At 35.4% G+C, this 16337-nt stretch overlaps 2 protein-coding genes across 2 annotated transcripts; both read right to left on the reverse strand.

Moving 5' to 3' along the window:
• Positions 1449–5822, reverse strand: LOC105170581. The gene is made up of 9 exons (XM_011091405.2): positions 5628–5822; positions 4859–4935; positions 4626–4761; positions 4436–4509; positions 3742–4335; positions 2791–3384; positions 2500–2712; positions 2264–2410; positions 1449–2152 (listed from the first exon to the last, which is right to left on the reverse strand). The coding sequence occupies exons 1-9, from the start codon at positions 5653–5655 to the stop codon at positions 1925–1927; spliced, it is 2091 nt and encodes a 696-aa protein (XP_011089707.1). The 5' UTR covers positions 5656–5822; the 3' UTR covers positions 1449–1924.
• LOC105170853 (subtilisin-like protease SBT3.18) lies at positions 7801–12982 on the reverse strand. The gene is made up of 10 exons (XM_011091776.2): positions 12902–12982; positions 12714–12805; positions 12509–12606; positions 12266–12421; positions 9916–10586; positions 9555–9622; positions 9225–9455; positions 8979–9093; positions 8660–8873; positions 7801–8574 (listed from the first exon to the last, which is right to left on the reverse strand). Exons 1-10 carry the CDS (start codon positions 12980–12982, stop codon positions 7991–7993), a joined length of 2310 nt encoding a protein of 769 aa, XP_011090078.1. The 3' UTR covers positions 7801–7990.

The raw sequence follows: 16337 nt of genomic DNA on the forward strand, positions 1-16337 counted from the left end.
TATTACGAATTATATTGTATTTTTTATTTTATTTAAAAAAATTTATACACGTAATATGTATATATTATCCCATCCATTATGTAGGTTTGACTCATTTGAAATGTCTCTGAATTACTTTTGAAGTAGTATTATAAATGCGTTACAGTACAGAATTAATTCCCTCTAAATTTTATGATTAAAAAAAACATAGTATTACACTTTTTCATATTAAAAAAAATTGAAATAATATTTATACCACTTTAAAAGAATATATGTTTTAAGTATTGTAAGGGGGAAGTGCCCAAATGTCCTAAATTGATAGAAAATTGGTTGGATTTATAACATTGAAATATTTGAAAAACTTAGAACAATTTTACAATTGATTATAAACGCATTGAATAAAAATGATAAATAATTCATAAGATTATGAGTTTGAATTTTATGAATGTAAGTTGATAATTTACTCTTAATAGTAGTATTGAGTTTGAATGTACTGATATAGCAATAAATACCGTAAGAAATTCATGGTACAGTACACACATACAGTATATAAGTGAATGGCATAAACAATTTGACATGATTGTGCTTTTCTTTTTTTATTATTTTTATTGTGCTAAGATAGGCCATTATCGATGGAATTGATATGTAAAAAGAATTAAAAGACAGGAAGGGTGGGTACGATAAAATAATTAAAAGAATTCATTAATCAACTTGAGAAAATTACCGATTATTGCCAAAAAAAAATCTCATTAGGTAGCAGCTCCGCGCTGTTTGGGTTATTGAGTGAAAAATAAATAATTTAAAGAAGAAACTGAAATTAACATACACACACACACGTTTTGGCTGAAACACATGTGACTTTTCTTAACTATTTTTGTTATTAATATTGCATAATAATGTAGAAAGACATTATATTACCTCCCATGAATATAATAATCACACAAATTTAAAGTCAAATTTCAGATACAAGTGGTGTAGAGGGATTGTCGTTAATAGAGAGGTTCCCACTTATATGTATATATACAATTTCTGCACACACAATATTGCATATTAATCATAATTTTCTTCTACACGTGCCCCCATACCCTCATAATTTTGTACTCTATTAGAAAAATTGTCAAGTTGAGAGCAGTAGAAAACACTGCAGACGGCATGTCACCAATGGGATTCTGTAATTTAAATCTAAACAATTGAAAATTCTCTACTACCATCATTGGATCTCTCCATCATCACTCCCTCCCTCCCACCCACCACGATTACTACCCCACACACACACACATATATACACATATATATATATATATTTATATATATATATTTATATATAGTGATTCTGCCCAACCACTCATCATCCCCACGCCAAGTGGCCGACGACTAACTTCAACAATTATAATATCTACGTCGTCGTCATCATCCCAATTCACATCCCCAACACTTACTAAAATCTTACCACATTCATACTTCCGGAATATAAAAACACGCAACAACTGTAAATTGAGGATGTCGTCGTTATCAACTATATAGCACTACCTTCCCCACCTTGCTTCTACCACCTCTTTCAACTAGAGGCTTCCTTCACAAGATCGGATCATACTCCCACAAAATAAGGACAAAAAAGAACCAAAAAAAAAAAAACAAGATTAAAACTCGACCATGAAAAGAAACCACAATAAACGATTTCAACAGGGAAAAAAAAAAAGAAAAAGATACAACCCCCTAAAACCCAAACCCTAAGGACAAGAACACCTGTTAGAGACTAAACAATAACCCATTATGTGAAAAATTCCGGCCCCCTTGCCGCTCCTCCCCGGGTGGTGGTTTCCGGTTGGGGAGTTTCTAGTTTCCTGTACCAACTGAAGAGGCAGCCCAATCCTCCGTTGCACTAGCATATAATTCCGTCATATCAAGTGTTTCCCCAACAACTGCCCTTCAGCATGGCTGAAAGCTAACAACCATTTGCAACCCCATTAGCTACAAGCTTCTTCTCTGGAACAGCAGCAGGTTTCACACTTTTAAAAACATCTCCTGATTTTGAGTTTTCAGTAGTCTGCACAGCTGTTGTTGCTTCCTTGTTTACATCAGTGGATGTTTCCAAAGATCTATCTGGCTTAAGCTCACCATTTGTGCTTTCCTTGTTCTTCTCTTCTGTGGGTTTACCTTCCCATACTTGAGCCTATCAATTGAAGGTACCAAGTTCGGGTTACTCAAACTGCTTCATAAGAAATGAAAAACCTGGCAAAACAATCTGACACCACCATCATCAGACACGACAATGCTAAGTTACCTGTTTCTGGAACTGCTGCTGCTTGGCTTTCTTCTCCTGAATTCTCTTCTGGCGATCCTCATAGAAATCAAAGTCATCCAAGATGCATTGCTTACTCGTATGATCTTTAAAAATATTGAGTATCTGAATACCCTGCTCCAATTTAACCTGTAAAGACCAAACATATTTAGCATTTTCGACTATAAACCAACCAAAACAAGTAAACCGACCAATAAATGGAAAAGCAACAAGAATACCTCTTGAGTGTCCCTACTATTAGTTACAGGTTTGTTTTCATTATTTTCAAGCGTAATATGTTTCAAAAAACTGTTGGGTACATCCTTCACAATGTGCCACTTGACAGGGAAACAACCAATCCACTTGTCCTGCTGCCAGTACTCCACATTCTTGTTAAAATCAACAGGACCAGTCATCTCGGCAACACCAACAAATTGGCCACTGGTATTGACCTACAAACAGACATGGATTAGTACGAATAAATACTACCAACTTCAAAACATCTCCACCACTTAATAACAGATGCTTACTGAGAAGAAAAGGAAGACAGGGCATCCTCCAGGTCTCTGTTGTGCATCTTGGTAAGCAGCATCCAGCTTCTTGTTACCATTCGGAGTGCTAGCCCAGACATTATACTTGATGCTCTTATGGACATCATCCTCGCTGTACGACTTAATAATAAAAAACTTTGCATCAGCATAAGTTTCTGGAAAATCTGATCGGTTGTACTGTTCTCGATCAGGGGTCACACTCGACTTCTTCTCCTCATTATCAGTTGCTCCGCTCAAGGGAATATTTTGCCCTTTGACAGCCAGGGCCACTGGCACAAAGCCCTTCTGATTCTTGGAGCCCTTCGCTCTGGGTCCCCTGTTCAGTTCATTCAGGCCATCCATGCTCTCATTGCCATAATTGTAGAAGCCATTCCCTCTTCCCCTAGGCCTGTACTTGCCGTCAACAGCCATCCAACCACGTCCATTCGTTCGCGTATCATAACCACTAGATCCATATCCCAGGCCAGACCTATAAGCATTTCCATACTGGCCGTATAATTTGTTGGGGTACATTCTGTTTATGTATCCATTAGCTGTGTTCATAGCAGACATTGGTCTAGGGTGGTGCAAACCCTGCGGATAAAACAAATTATACCTTAATGAGAACCTCCAAATCAATAGCTAAAGTTCAATGCCATAAAACCTAGTTCCAATGAAATATCATCCAAATTTATGTAAAAAAAACAGTTCCATGTCAGATCTATGGCGTGTGTCGCATGAAAGCATGCATGACATTCCACTTAGCATTTTGCAATGAAAAAACTCAACTGACACGAGAGAGCAAGCAAGATAGCATGAAAGTGCACATGAAATTCCATTTAGTATTTTGCAAAGAAAAAACTTAACTGAATGGAGAGAGCAAGCAAGATACAACAGGAGAAAACAGCCATTACAGCATAACAAAAACAAGTTGGGAAACATTTATGATACCATAAGATGTGGTCGAAAATTCTGACTTCTGGATGAAGGAACACCATTTCCATTTGTAGCCGGTGAAGTCATTGAAGAAGTAGTTACAGGCCTTGGCTGTCCATCCGAGAAGTATGGGTTCTCTAACCATGGGATTGGCGACTGTAAACCATCAAATCCAAATCTAGGGTCCTGATAACCAGAACCAGGAATTCCTCCAGGCAGTGCACCCCTTCCATAAGATCCATTAACATTAAAAGATGAATTTTGATATGCCGCTCTTGCCGGTGCTGTACCATTGTTTCCCTTTGCACCCCCACTATTGGCAATGCCATTAGATTTTGAATTAGTAGAGTCTACCGACAAAGGGGCTTGGTCAGCAGCGGCAGATGTGGCTATCTCACCTTTCGCAGGAGCAGCTGGTGTCGGATACGGACCACTTGTTGGTGTTAACGACTGGAAATAAGGAGTGGGATACTGGTAGTGCTGAGCTCCATAGAGCTGACCATCATGTCCCACAGTTGGAACAGGAGAAGTAGCGGGCGAATACGGTCCATAAGGTGCATAACCATAGCCATGGTGATACATAAGTGATCCATTATCCCCATAAACCCCCTGAATTTTCCAAAAAGGTACACAAGTAAACATCAGTATATTAAGTAGGATTACACTTGTGGAAAATCTTAAATATGATGCAGAAATCAATTGGACGTACTGGAGTCATCTCAACTCCATCTTGATTCACATATCTTGTGTAGTCCTCCCATTCATTAGCACTCCCATCATAGCCTACATACAAATGGACAGATCGGCGAAAGTTACAGGCAAAGTATAACACAAAAAACTGAAATCAAGAATAAACACGCGATCAACATGAAATTTCAAGATTCCAATAATCGGCTTACCACTGTAATAGTATGCAGTAGAAGGGTAGCCATTTGGGAGGTAGCACATTGTTGGATCCATAAAATCAGGTAATAGAGGTGTGACAGATCGATCTGACTGAATTCCATTAGGAACGTTGCTAGAATCGATGGACGGCTGCAGGGAACACCAGAATTTAAAATCATAAAATCAGCATGTTACAGAAATCCTGCATACAACAAACACCTAATAACATATATAAATATATAAGCACCTTCTTAGTGGCGTCTGGAATTTCAATAGTCTTTGCCTGTGAGTCCAAGGATAATTTCTGCAGTAAATCTGCAGCCTCTATTAAAGAGTAGAGTAAAGGAATACATGTGACCAGCCAGAATAGATTCAACATTACCAAAACACGAACATCATAAACAGAGAACAATGAGTACATGATATATTGCACAATCCATATACACAAGAAGTGCTACAAACTAGGTAATTTTCAAAATTCAACCCGACTATAAAGTCTCACCACTAGAGCACTCCATGAACATAAACCCTACAACTAGCACAGAGATGGAAAAATTCACAAGTTCAGATAGATTTTTGTATTTAAAAAAAAAGCAGCTTTTTAAGTAAATTTCTTGACATCTGTATTCAGGCCAAAAAATCTATCTAACAATAAAAAATAAAAAAAAACAAATAGATTCTCCACAACAGCTACGTTGGCAAAGAGAAGACGAATTAAAAGAAAAAGAAAATCCTCCAAGATCCAAAAACCAATATTTCAAGAAAAGCTCCCACGCAGAATAACAAGATATCACAGACCAATAGACAAACCCACCCCAATTCATAGCATCACTCTCGGTAAGCTCAGATCTACACACGCATGAAACAAAACATACAAGAACTCAAACACACACCAGTCCATCCACACACAAAAACCAAATATCAAATCAAACAAAAACCACTAAGAACGCGAACGACGAAAATGAATCCAAAGGACACCGTGCGAGGGCACAAAAGAAAAACCAAGAAAAGGATACGATCTGACGGAGGAGCAACGGCGGCCATGAGGCTGACGGATCTCTTGACGTGCAGAGAGAGAACCTAACCCTAAGAGAGAGATAGAGAAAGGGAGCGGGAGAGGATAATCAGCCGCCACAAACGAACGAGCGAAGCGCAAAAAGCTTCAAGGGTTTGGGTTTTGGGGGAAGAGAGAGAAAGAGAGGGTGCGAGAAGGGTTTTGATTCATCTTAAATTGGTGACTCAAATCCCACCACCTCTTCTTTTCTTTTCGGCCCCTCAATTTCCTCCTATTTGCTGGATCTCCCCCACTGATTGATTCACCTGCCTGTGACGCTATTTTCCAGTATCTCAATTCTAATTGGAGGGATCGACAACGTGGAAGTCCGTCATTGGTTAGGTTGCGTCACCAGTGACGCGTTTGATGGCATCGTGAGTGAAAGAAGATTTTTCAGAGTAGAATAGTAAAAGGACAAAAGTGTCCCTGTCGGGGACGATTTTTCCATCAAATGACTAAAGTTTACTTCGTGGACTTCTACGCTGTTCTTAGCTCTATTAATATTTTATTATTCATTTTTTTATTTAATTCACAAAAATCTATATAATATAAATTAAAAAATTATTCCAATAAACGTTATGTACGCGTAAATCTAAAAGGACCCCCTATATTTTATTTTGTCACGTAAAAAAATATATATTTTTTAAATTTAACTTCGATACGAATATTTATGTTTATTCCAACGATTTATTATATTTTTTGTTTTTATTTAAATTTAGATAAATATATAATTATTTATTTCTATTAAAAAAAAATAGAGATTTCTTGAGATAAATTAGTTAGGAAAACAATTTAAGTTTTTCTGTATATAATAATACTTATTATGAATTTATATCATATGATTATATATCAAATATTTTTTGCATTATAATTGTTTATAATTTTTTAAGTATTATTTTTTTTAAATCCATAGTTGCCACTGGGCACGAAGTACTAACTAGTATATATATAATAAGGAAAAATCCATTAATCTCTTAAGTTAGGCAAAAAGGGGAGCGATTAATGTGTAATTAATGCATTTTATTCGTTTACTTTTTTTTTTTTTCAAATTTTGAATTTTTAGGGAATTAACCCTTATACACTTAATATTTAACCAAAATATTTTTTTGCTATTATATTTTTTTCTAAAGAAAATTAATTCATAATTCAATGGAGAACTTCAAATTTTTTATTTTGATTTTTTAGATGTATTTCTGTATCTATAACGAAATCGAGAACTCAGTGATCCCACATATTATAAAACTCGGTGATCCCACATATTATAAAATATTATTAAAAATTTGTGGGATCACCGAGTTCTCGATTTCGTCATAGATACACAAATAATCAGTGCACCTTATATTACACGTTAAAGCATATAAATTATGCGTATAAATGAATCGAATACCTTAAGTGGCGAGTATGTATTTATATTTTTCTCAATATTTACTGAATTAAAACAAAATTACTGCTCTAAACATATTCCTTTGTTGGATTTGGCATTAATATAACTTTTAAAGTCATGAGTTTCTAATGAATTGTGAGGAGAAAATAGTATAAATAACTAAACATTAAGAACATCTTAAGCAAATATTTTAATAAATATATGTGGAAAATTAAGTCAGGTGTTTAAAATAAAGACAAAATATGTGGATCTAGACTCATTCAAATTTTTATGACATGTTTAATATTGTTTTATTTTAGTACCTCAGGATAAAATGGACATATATCTAACTTTTTAGTTTACTTTCGGATAATATATTTATCTTTAATTGACTTATTACTGACTTATAGCAGGTTAAATAAATCTTTTTATGGTTGATTTACCTTCATATGTCTTTACGCATTAATGCAAGCGATATAACAAAAAAAGTTATTTAACCTACAATAAGTCAATTAGTGGTAAATATCAATTTTTATTCAAATGTTTTATTAATATCAGCAAATTTGGTGAATTTTGACTAACAATGGACTTATTTGTTAGAGGAAGCAAATCTCAAGGGTGCTAGATGTAATGTCCCAAATTGCAAAGAATTTATGTGTAATTGCACCAAATATCAGGGAAGAGAGTGTAATAATTGTATATGCATAAAGTAAAACATAAAATATAGTACCAATTTATGATAAAAGACCTGGAATGCATATTGATATGGACGGGATATTATGTTCCAAATTATGTTGCATCTTCTATTTAAGACGTAACATGATTTGTAATAGAAATTCAAATCCGATATGGATCATGCATCTCAAACAAACAAGCAAAGACTGGATAGAGCACACAACATCCTTACAGACCAAAACACAAACTGCAACATGTCCAGTACAACAACATAAATGGAGAAGAAATCAATAGGCCATATTGTTAGAACCCACAATTCCAGTAGTATTAACTTGAACAACCAGAGGACTCCTCACCTGATGGAACCCATCAGACCAAGTAATCCACCCGAAATCAAATCTCCCTTCAGACATCTTCACAGGCTTGAGAGTCACAAAGTATGTCATTTCTTCCTTAAAAGGCGTAAACATCAAGATTCTAGGCCAGACCACAACCTCAACTCCATTAGGACTCACAATGCTGGCAAAGTACATAGCTGTCTTCATGTGTCCGACGTTGTGAACCGTCCGTTTGATGGTTGTCGTGCATGTGAGGCTTGACACCGTTATTGATGGGTAGTTTATGTTCCAGTTGGGCTCAGTTCTGTCAGGGCAGGTTGTGGAAGGGTAGCTAACGATGGCTTGTATTTGTTCCTCAGAGTAGCCTATGTTGCAGAGGAAAAGAACGTAGTCTCGGGTTGTCATGTCGTATACTAGTCCTGGATCGAAAGCCTGCACTGGATTTATATGCCCAGCACCAATGTCAAACGGGTCAGAGAGCTTCGTCGTTGCTTCTACTGATATGTCATCGCCGTTTATGTCTTTGGTATAAGCTGTCAACGTGAAAATGCTTGGAGTTATTATAACTCTTGATGTAGATTAATATGCCATGTTTTTCCTAAGTCAGTTGTTAGTCACCAGTAGTCATGAGGGCTGATCTGATAGCAGCAGGGGACCAGTTTGGATGCGCGGATTTGAGAAGAGCAACAATGCCGGATACATGAGGGCACGACATGGATGTCCCGGATTGGAAATTCCAGTGCACTTGTCGTTCATCGTCTGGAAACATGGATGGAGGAATGTTTGGTGGCCATGCTGCTAGCATGTTGACTCCTGGTGCAGTAATGTCTGGCTGTACCATTAGATTAACCGGGAATAAGAAAAGTTTATATGAATGTATGCCAAACACAACCTTAAATATGGACAAGAATTTTGTCTATTTTCACAAGCATGGTACCTTGAGAAAATCCGGGGAAATTGAGCTTGGCCCTCTAGAAGAAAAGTCTGCAACCATCGGTGCCGGTGACCTTTTGAAGGCTGTTTTACTTGGCAAGATCTGCACCTTAGTGGAGCTATACGTTGCATGGAAATTGAATTACATGATCATTACAAACTGTGATACTGAAACTTGTTGTTCAGAACTAATCTAGTGTCCATTTGATAATCATGAAATTGGTTGCACCTAAGTCATTCAGTCACTCACTTGGGCAATAGAAGCAGTTTCATCCCTTGAATGATGTCTATATGTATGATGGGGAATATGCTGACAGCGGCAATAGGCCTGGTTAATGGCTCCACAAAGATTACGGCAGCAGCTTTGGCTTCGCGTGCTGCAAACTCTGCCTCGTAGCTGCTAACTGGCCCATCAGTGGAGAAACAGAGGAGTATGTTGCCTGAGGCAGAAACATTCTTCCAATTGCTCGTACGACAAATCCTGCATCAAAGTGCAAGCTTGTTAGGAGTATAAGTTTATACGTTGTGCGTGTGCGTGTAGACGTGCTTGTGTTTACAAGGGCGATTGAAAATCACCCACCCGCCGAAGAAATAACTTCTAGCTCTGGACAAGTTCCCGCTTATGTGATTGGTTATCAAACCTTCACCCTGCACATATGCAAACTGATGAGTCGTTTTAAAGTGGATCAGGTGTGTTGCGCTCGATTTACTGAAAGCATAGGATCATGGGAAGTTGCAGGATTTTTGATCCACCGTTCCTTGATTCAATGTAAATACTCGTTTCAATCCAAGAATTTTCAGGAAACGGATAATGACTAGTATTTTCATTAACATGTTGAAGCTATAGCTCATGTAAATTGGTGAAATAATCAAAATTCATTTTCCGAAACAGTATAGGAGTACTCCCTTTTGGACTCGGACAACAGAGCAGTGTAGATTACCAAGAAAAAGCTGCCGTCCTCCAACAAAATCTTGGTGGGAAAACTGCGATCAACGGTGGAAGCAGCAACACAGATGCTCCATGGATTGATATTTCCTACCAGAGATGGATCAGGGCCATTGTTACCTGCAGAAAACACCACACTCACCCCCAGCTGCATGGCATGAAATGATCCAATATCGGAACTGGACGCAAAGAACTGCCTCAAAGGCGGCCCCTTGCCGAACGAAGCTGATATAACATGCACTCCATCGTGCAACGCTTCATCAAAAGCCGCCAACGTGTCTTCTTCAGTGCATGTCCCACCAAAATTACTGTTCCAGCATACCTTGTACACTGCTAGTCTGGCCCTGGGGGCTCCTCCTCGGGCGGTTCCTCGTGCCAGGCCAGAATAACTCACGTCTTTAGCTCTTGATCCTACTGCCGTAGAGGCTGTGTGAGTTCCATGACCAAGAACGTCTCGAGCTGATACGTATTCAGGGGTTCTAGTCCTGTTGATCTTCCCGAATCGTCTCTCGTAACCTGTGAGGTAGTATTTTGCCCCAATCAGCTTCTTGTTACAAACTTTCTTGGGATTGAACTCCTCTCCAGCGACACATTTTCCCTTCCAATGCTTCGGTACAGGCCCCATGCCAGGCTCCTCCCTGAAACTAGCAGATTCTGGCCATACACCTTTTCATTCACAAAACAAAACTTTTTGTAAGATAGTAAATGCCTTAAAATTTCTCATATAAATTCTCAAAAGCTGAAATTTACAATTCTTGGACGGCCCATGCATGTCTGGTGTTATTTAATTTTTTATTATAAAAAAAAAAGAAAATTTATATTAATATAATTTTTTTAAATATACTAATAATAATATAACGAGTCCCGATTTTGAATCGCGACTTAATTAAAAAATTCCTTTTTTTTTTGTTTTTTAATCAAATTTTGTTAGTTAATTATATAATTTTGTTTAATTATGTATAATTAATATATTAAAGTTTAAAAATTATAATATTAAAATTATATTAACATAAAAAATTATAATTAAGTGTACAAATATAATATGTATATTTTTTTGTATAGTTGTAAAAAATACAATGAAGTATACAATTATTCTTGACAATCCAATACTAGTACATCTGATTGTGTATCACTTGTAAAAAATACAATGAAGTATACAATTATTCTTGACAATCCAATACTAGTACATCTGATTGTGTATCACGACTTGGGCATTTTTTTTTTGTTTTCATTTAATTAAATTGTAAATAATTAATTATATAATTTTATTTAATTAATTAAATTATATTAATTTAAAAAATTATAATTAAATGTACAAATGTAATAATGTATATTTTTTTGTACAGTTGTAAATAATACAATGAAATATATAATTATTCTTGACAAACCAATACCGGCACATCTGATTGTGTAGAATAATTTTTGGAATGTTTCTATGAATTTTCTATCAATTTATCATTACTATATAATTTAATTAAACAACAATACATAGAATTACGCATGTAGTTAAATATAATAAATCTAATAATTTAATTAACCAATTATACAATTTTTATATCAAATGTGATGTTTAATTGAACATTAATATAAATAGCCAATAATATAATTTTATAAATTATTCACAACGAGATGGATTGGGCGCAAACGCGTGCAAGGCAACAATCCTAACAAAGAAATTCTTCTACACAATCAGATGTACTAGTATTGGATTGTCAAGAATAATTGTATACTTCATTGTAGTTTTTACAACTGTACAAAAAAAATATACATATTATATTTGTACACTTAATTATAATTTTTTATATTAATACAATTTTAATATTATAATTTTTTAAACTTTAATATATTAATTATACATTATTAAACAAAATTATATAATTAATTAACAAAATTTGATTAAAAAACAAAAAAAAAATTGCACTTGGAGTCGGTATTTGGAATACCGACTTGGGATTTTTTAAAAAAAAAAATATTTTTTAATCGATTCGCGATTCAAAATTGCGACTCATTATATTATTATTAATATATTTAAAAAATTATATTAATATAAATTTTCTTTTTTTTTATAATAAAAAATTAAATAACTCTGCATGTCTGATTGTTACTATACTAATTGTCTGTTTATCATGTTGACATTAACGATCAACAGACCTTCGTATTGTCTGAATTAGTCGACCATTCCTAACGTTAGGCCTTTTATACTATACTTTTCCTTTTCCTCCTCTTTTCTAACTTACTAGATTACTACATTAGCCACATCAGAGCTGTTAAGACAAAATTTATCAGGATCGGAACACGGACTATGAAAAAAGGATGTATCACGTGAAACTGATCCGAATGAGCACCTGAGTCAAAGAGGCCAACAATTATGTCATCACCATAAGCTAGCTGCAACGGAAATCCTTTGTGTTGGTCCACGTTAAGACCCATAAAATCCCAGCTTCTCGTTGTGTGCAGCTGGAGAGTCTTGCTCTCAAACACAGATATGACCCCCTTTGTGTCTGCATTTGTTAGCTTTTACATTAATACTAATGATTTAGTAAAATGCACACAAGATTTTTAAGCAATGCTCATATTTGGCTCGTTACTCGCTAAGATGGTTGCTTGGCCTTCATTGAGAGTTGCAGCAAAACCGGACAACACATGCTTGTAGCTATAGATCATTGCTTGCTTCGCTTCTTCTTTGCTAAACGACAAGAAGAAGTTCAGGAAATATGTCAGTTTGCATGCATTGTCAAACATCGGCAATGGAAAATCAAGTTCAAAAGAAATGTGGGCTTCAGAAGTGAAGACCTTTGAAATACACTAGTAAGAAGCTGAAGATGATTTTCGGACGTGAGAACAGGATCATGGTTATGGACGCCGCCTAAATAGACAATGTAAACCTGCAAGAAACACCAAACAAAGACGACGTGAGATGAGATTGATTGTTTCTTGAGGAGATCAAAACAGTTCAAGCATCATACAGGCAATGAGATTACATGAGTATTGGATTCTGAACGAATGAAGTGAAGTAAAAATGAGAGGGAAATGCCCCAAAAAGACTGGAATGCAATAGCCATTGCCTCAATGGGATAAAAGAACCGAAGGTTGGCAATGTATAAATAGGGAAGGGGAAAAAGCCAAGTATGAGTCATAAAAGTGGTTACCATGAGCAAAAACTGATGTACCTTCACCATTACTACGACTTTAAGTTGGTAGAGAGAAATGTAAACTCTGTTTCCCTCAACTTTTACGTATACGATCTTGTGTATATCAGTACACTCCTAATGAAGTAAGACCGGCAACGATGTCTGTTTATGAAGCTACATCGAAAATATTTTGTGCAGACTAAAGAGGATCTCGTGTGACTTCCACAAATTTCAGCCATCTTTTGCTGATGATCAAACTGATTATTAAACCAAGATCATTGAAATCCCAAATCATTTAGTGATAAAGCTTTTTGCAAGGACAGAGGCAACCAGTCTAATAAAGAATTCTTCCCACAGAAAAACAGGATATTCATTAACAACATCAGCTCGAGAAGCCAGAATGCATGAATCAGCATTTTCTTCTTATTTCTTGTATTCAAGGTTCTTGTCCTAAATCTTTTTTATCTTCTTGCAAAGGTTTCAAGTATTCTTTACTTGATGCTATGCTTAGGTGAGAATCCCACAAGATTAAAGCATGAGTTGGACAGATATCAGTAGTCTAGTACATCTAGGCACAACTATTTTAAGGGATTTCAGTAGTTGCCTGACTTTATTAGCTGGAAATCAAAAACTTTAGTTGTTAACAATAATGAAAAGAGAACATGTAAATAGGCTGTAGCTGCAATCAAGAGGATGATCAAGTAAGCATATTGGCCTGCATGAATACATCTACATAGCAGAATACAAGTGTCTACTGCACTGCTCTGTTTGCATCTACTGGACTTTCCCGTTTCCACGCAGCTAATATACTTTTGTGCAATAGGTAGAATATTAACAATCCAACGACAAGGCATACTGAGGTATAGGCCAAGAACCCTATATGTTATTTATACTATACTCACAACATTATACTGGGACGATCCTTACTTAAACGCTGGACATAATTTCGTCTACTGAAAGAAATCATTGCCTACTTGGGCTAGAATCTGTCCAACAAGTTGCGTAAATCTAGCACGTTTGTTGCATAGATGCAGAATTATGATGAAGAGTCGCATTCTTGCAGTCTTTTACGCCACGCTAGTATTCAACGTTCTCCAAGATGAAAGAATTTCCACATTAGTAAGGTTGCAAGTAAACATTGAGAACATGCTGTTTGAGGGCCGGGTTACTTGTCATCGCTGTCATTGATGTCTATGAAATCAGACAGTTTATAGGAGCAATAATTCTTACTGCAACCTTAAGGTTTGTGTTTCACTCATGGTTTGTGTATGTCTCAGTGTTGAATGTAGCATGTAGACTCGTATATATGTTGCACGAACGACATTAATGCTTATGTGTTTGTTCAGGTGTTTAATATGTTTGCAGTTGAATAACAAAAGCTTGGACATGAAATGCATGAAACTGCTCTGTCCTAATTATCCATCAACATATGTACCAAGGGTAATATGTTGTGTCTCTCAAGAACTGTATCTTTGTCTGGAAGCAGCAAAGATCGATATCGTTTCTTTCTCTCGGACTAAATTAATCACAAGAACCAAAGACAGCAAAGAGTTGACCACGTTGCAGGAAAGATGGGAGGGGTTGTAGTCCTAAGAAGGAGACTTTTGAACAAAATCGGATGTACTATATATGTAAATGTTGTTACATAGTCTTTTCCATTTAAGTTTGTCCAAATATGGTCATCATAAAGGAATTTATGTACACGACATGAAACTGATTAACTGAGCTCAGCTTTCACTTCAACATCCTAGTTTGTGTCCATCTTTTCTGGGATAACTCCATGACTTTGAGATTGATACAGCCCACAGCCAGCTCGACGCGGAGACGAGCGTTTTTTATATCGATAAAACTATGAGATTATCAAATTACGCTCTTCAACCTGAAAAACATCCAAACACGATATGGGTCCGCGTTTCTATTTTAATATATATATATTCAGGACTGGTCAATCCGACCCGACCCCGACAACTCAAAATCTCAATCTTGAATTACTTGACACGTGGAGTATTCTGAACTAATTATTGCCCAGGAGATGTCGTACTATTAACTCAAACCTAAAAACTCAACGCGGAAACCCTCTTCGGCATAAACTAACGTCTAGCAAACATCACTCCCACAATTGAGACTGCACTAATTCTTTATCCCAGTTTTATGTGTTAATAGTTCGTTTGTCACTCTACCATAATTTTTCTTTATTATATAAAAAATAGTATATTATCTTTTATGAATTTAGTCTCAGATATACACTAGAAGTTTATGTTTTGTTAAGTACATATATCCAAATTCCTCGTCAGGAACTCAGGTTTTTTTTTTCTTATTTAAATCAGTAATTCTCAAATCAAATTAATCATAAAATAAATACGATATATTGATTATTTTTCTTGAACTGTACATCAATCACATGATTCGTATATTATACTTACTATATAACAGGTTCAAATCTGATTAGGAATGACGTGTATTAAAATTTAACTTCGCGACGGTGCATCGTTGTGACATTTTTATGATGTATGAGAAATGAAGATAATTCTAAAAATATATTTTGCTCAAGAAAATGGGTAAAGTTGGGATAATAAATAGAGGTAAGGTTTGCACCTATGGTGAAGATATCTTAGGCATATGGGGTGGATCAATCTTGAAATGAAATAAGTTGGAATACTACTGCATCTCGACTGTGACACCGACATCACTGTCCCCTTCTACAATAATAATAATAATAATATTGTTATAGGTAAAAGTTGCCTACTAGGAAAAGTACCCTTAAAATTTAGGAAAACCTATAAATACATTGTGCAAGAATCAGACATGCATGACATCTATTCCATTACTTCTCTTAGTTTTGTGACCTCCATCCTTCTTGAGTCCCCTTAATAAATGGGTGTTTGGTTAAGTTTATTTAAAATATTTTATGGAATTTTATATTTTATAATATGTTTTAAAATTTTAAAGAATTTGAATGATTTTTTAAATATTTTTTAGAGTATTTAGATAATAAGATGTCAGATATTATAAAATATTATGGTGTTAAGAATTGTAAGTTTGTAAAACTGTAATAACGATTACAAATATTATTATACTGTTAGAATGAATAATCTCAATTTTGTACCTGAAATTCTTCCCTACTTTAAAGAACTTCATCGTTAGTGTAGGACGATGATCCATATATAGATATCTGTAGAATCAAATTAGTATTACAATCCTTAACGTAAATATATTTCATATTAATCATCTTGTACAAGTAATTCTTTATTTATTCAAGTAGGTAAGGTGGTTATTATCTTAACTA

Source organism: Sesamum indicum, linkage group LG9, assembly GCF_000512975.1.
Source record: "Sesamum indicum cultivar Zhongzhi No. 13 linkage group LG9, S_indicum_v1.0, whole genome shotgun sequence".
Taxonomy (NCBI): Eukaryota; Viridiplantae; Streptophyta; class Magnoliopsida; order Lamiales; family Pedaliaceae; genus Sesamum; species Sesamum indicum.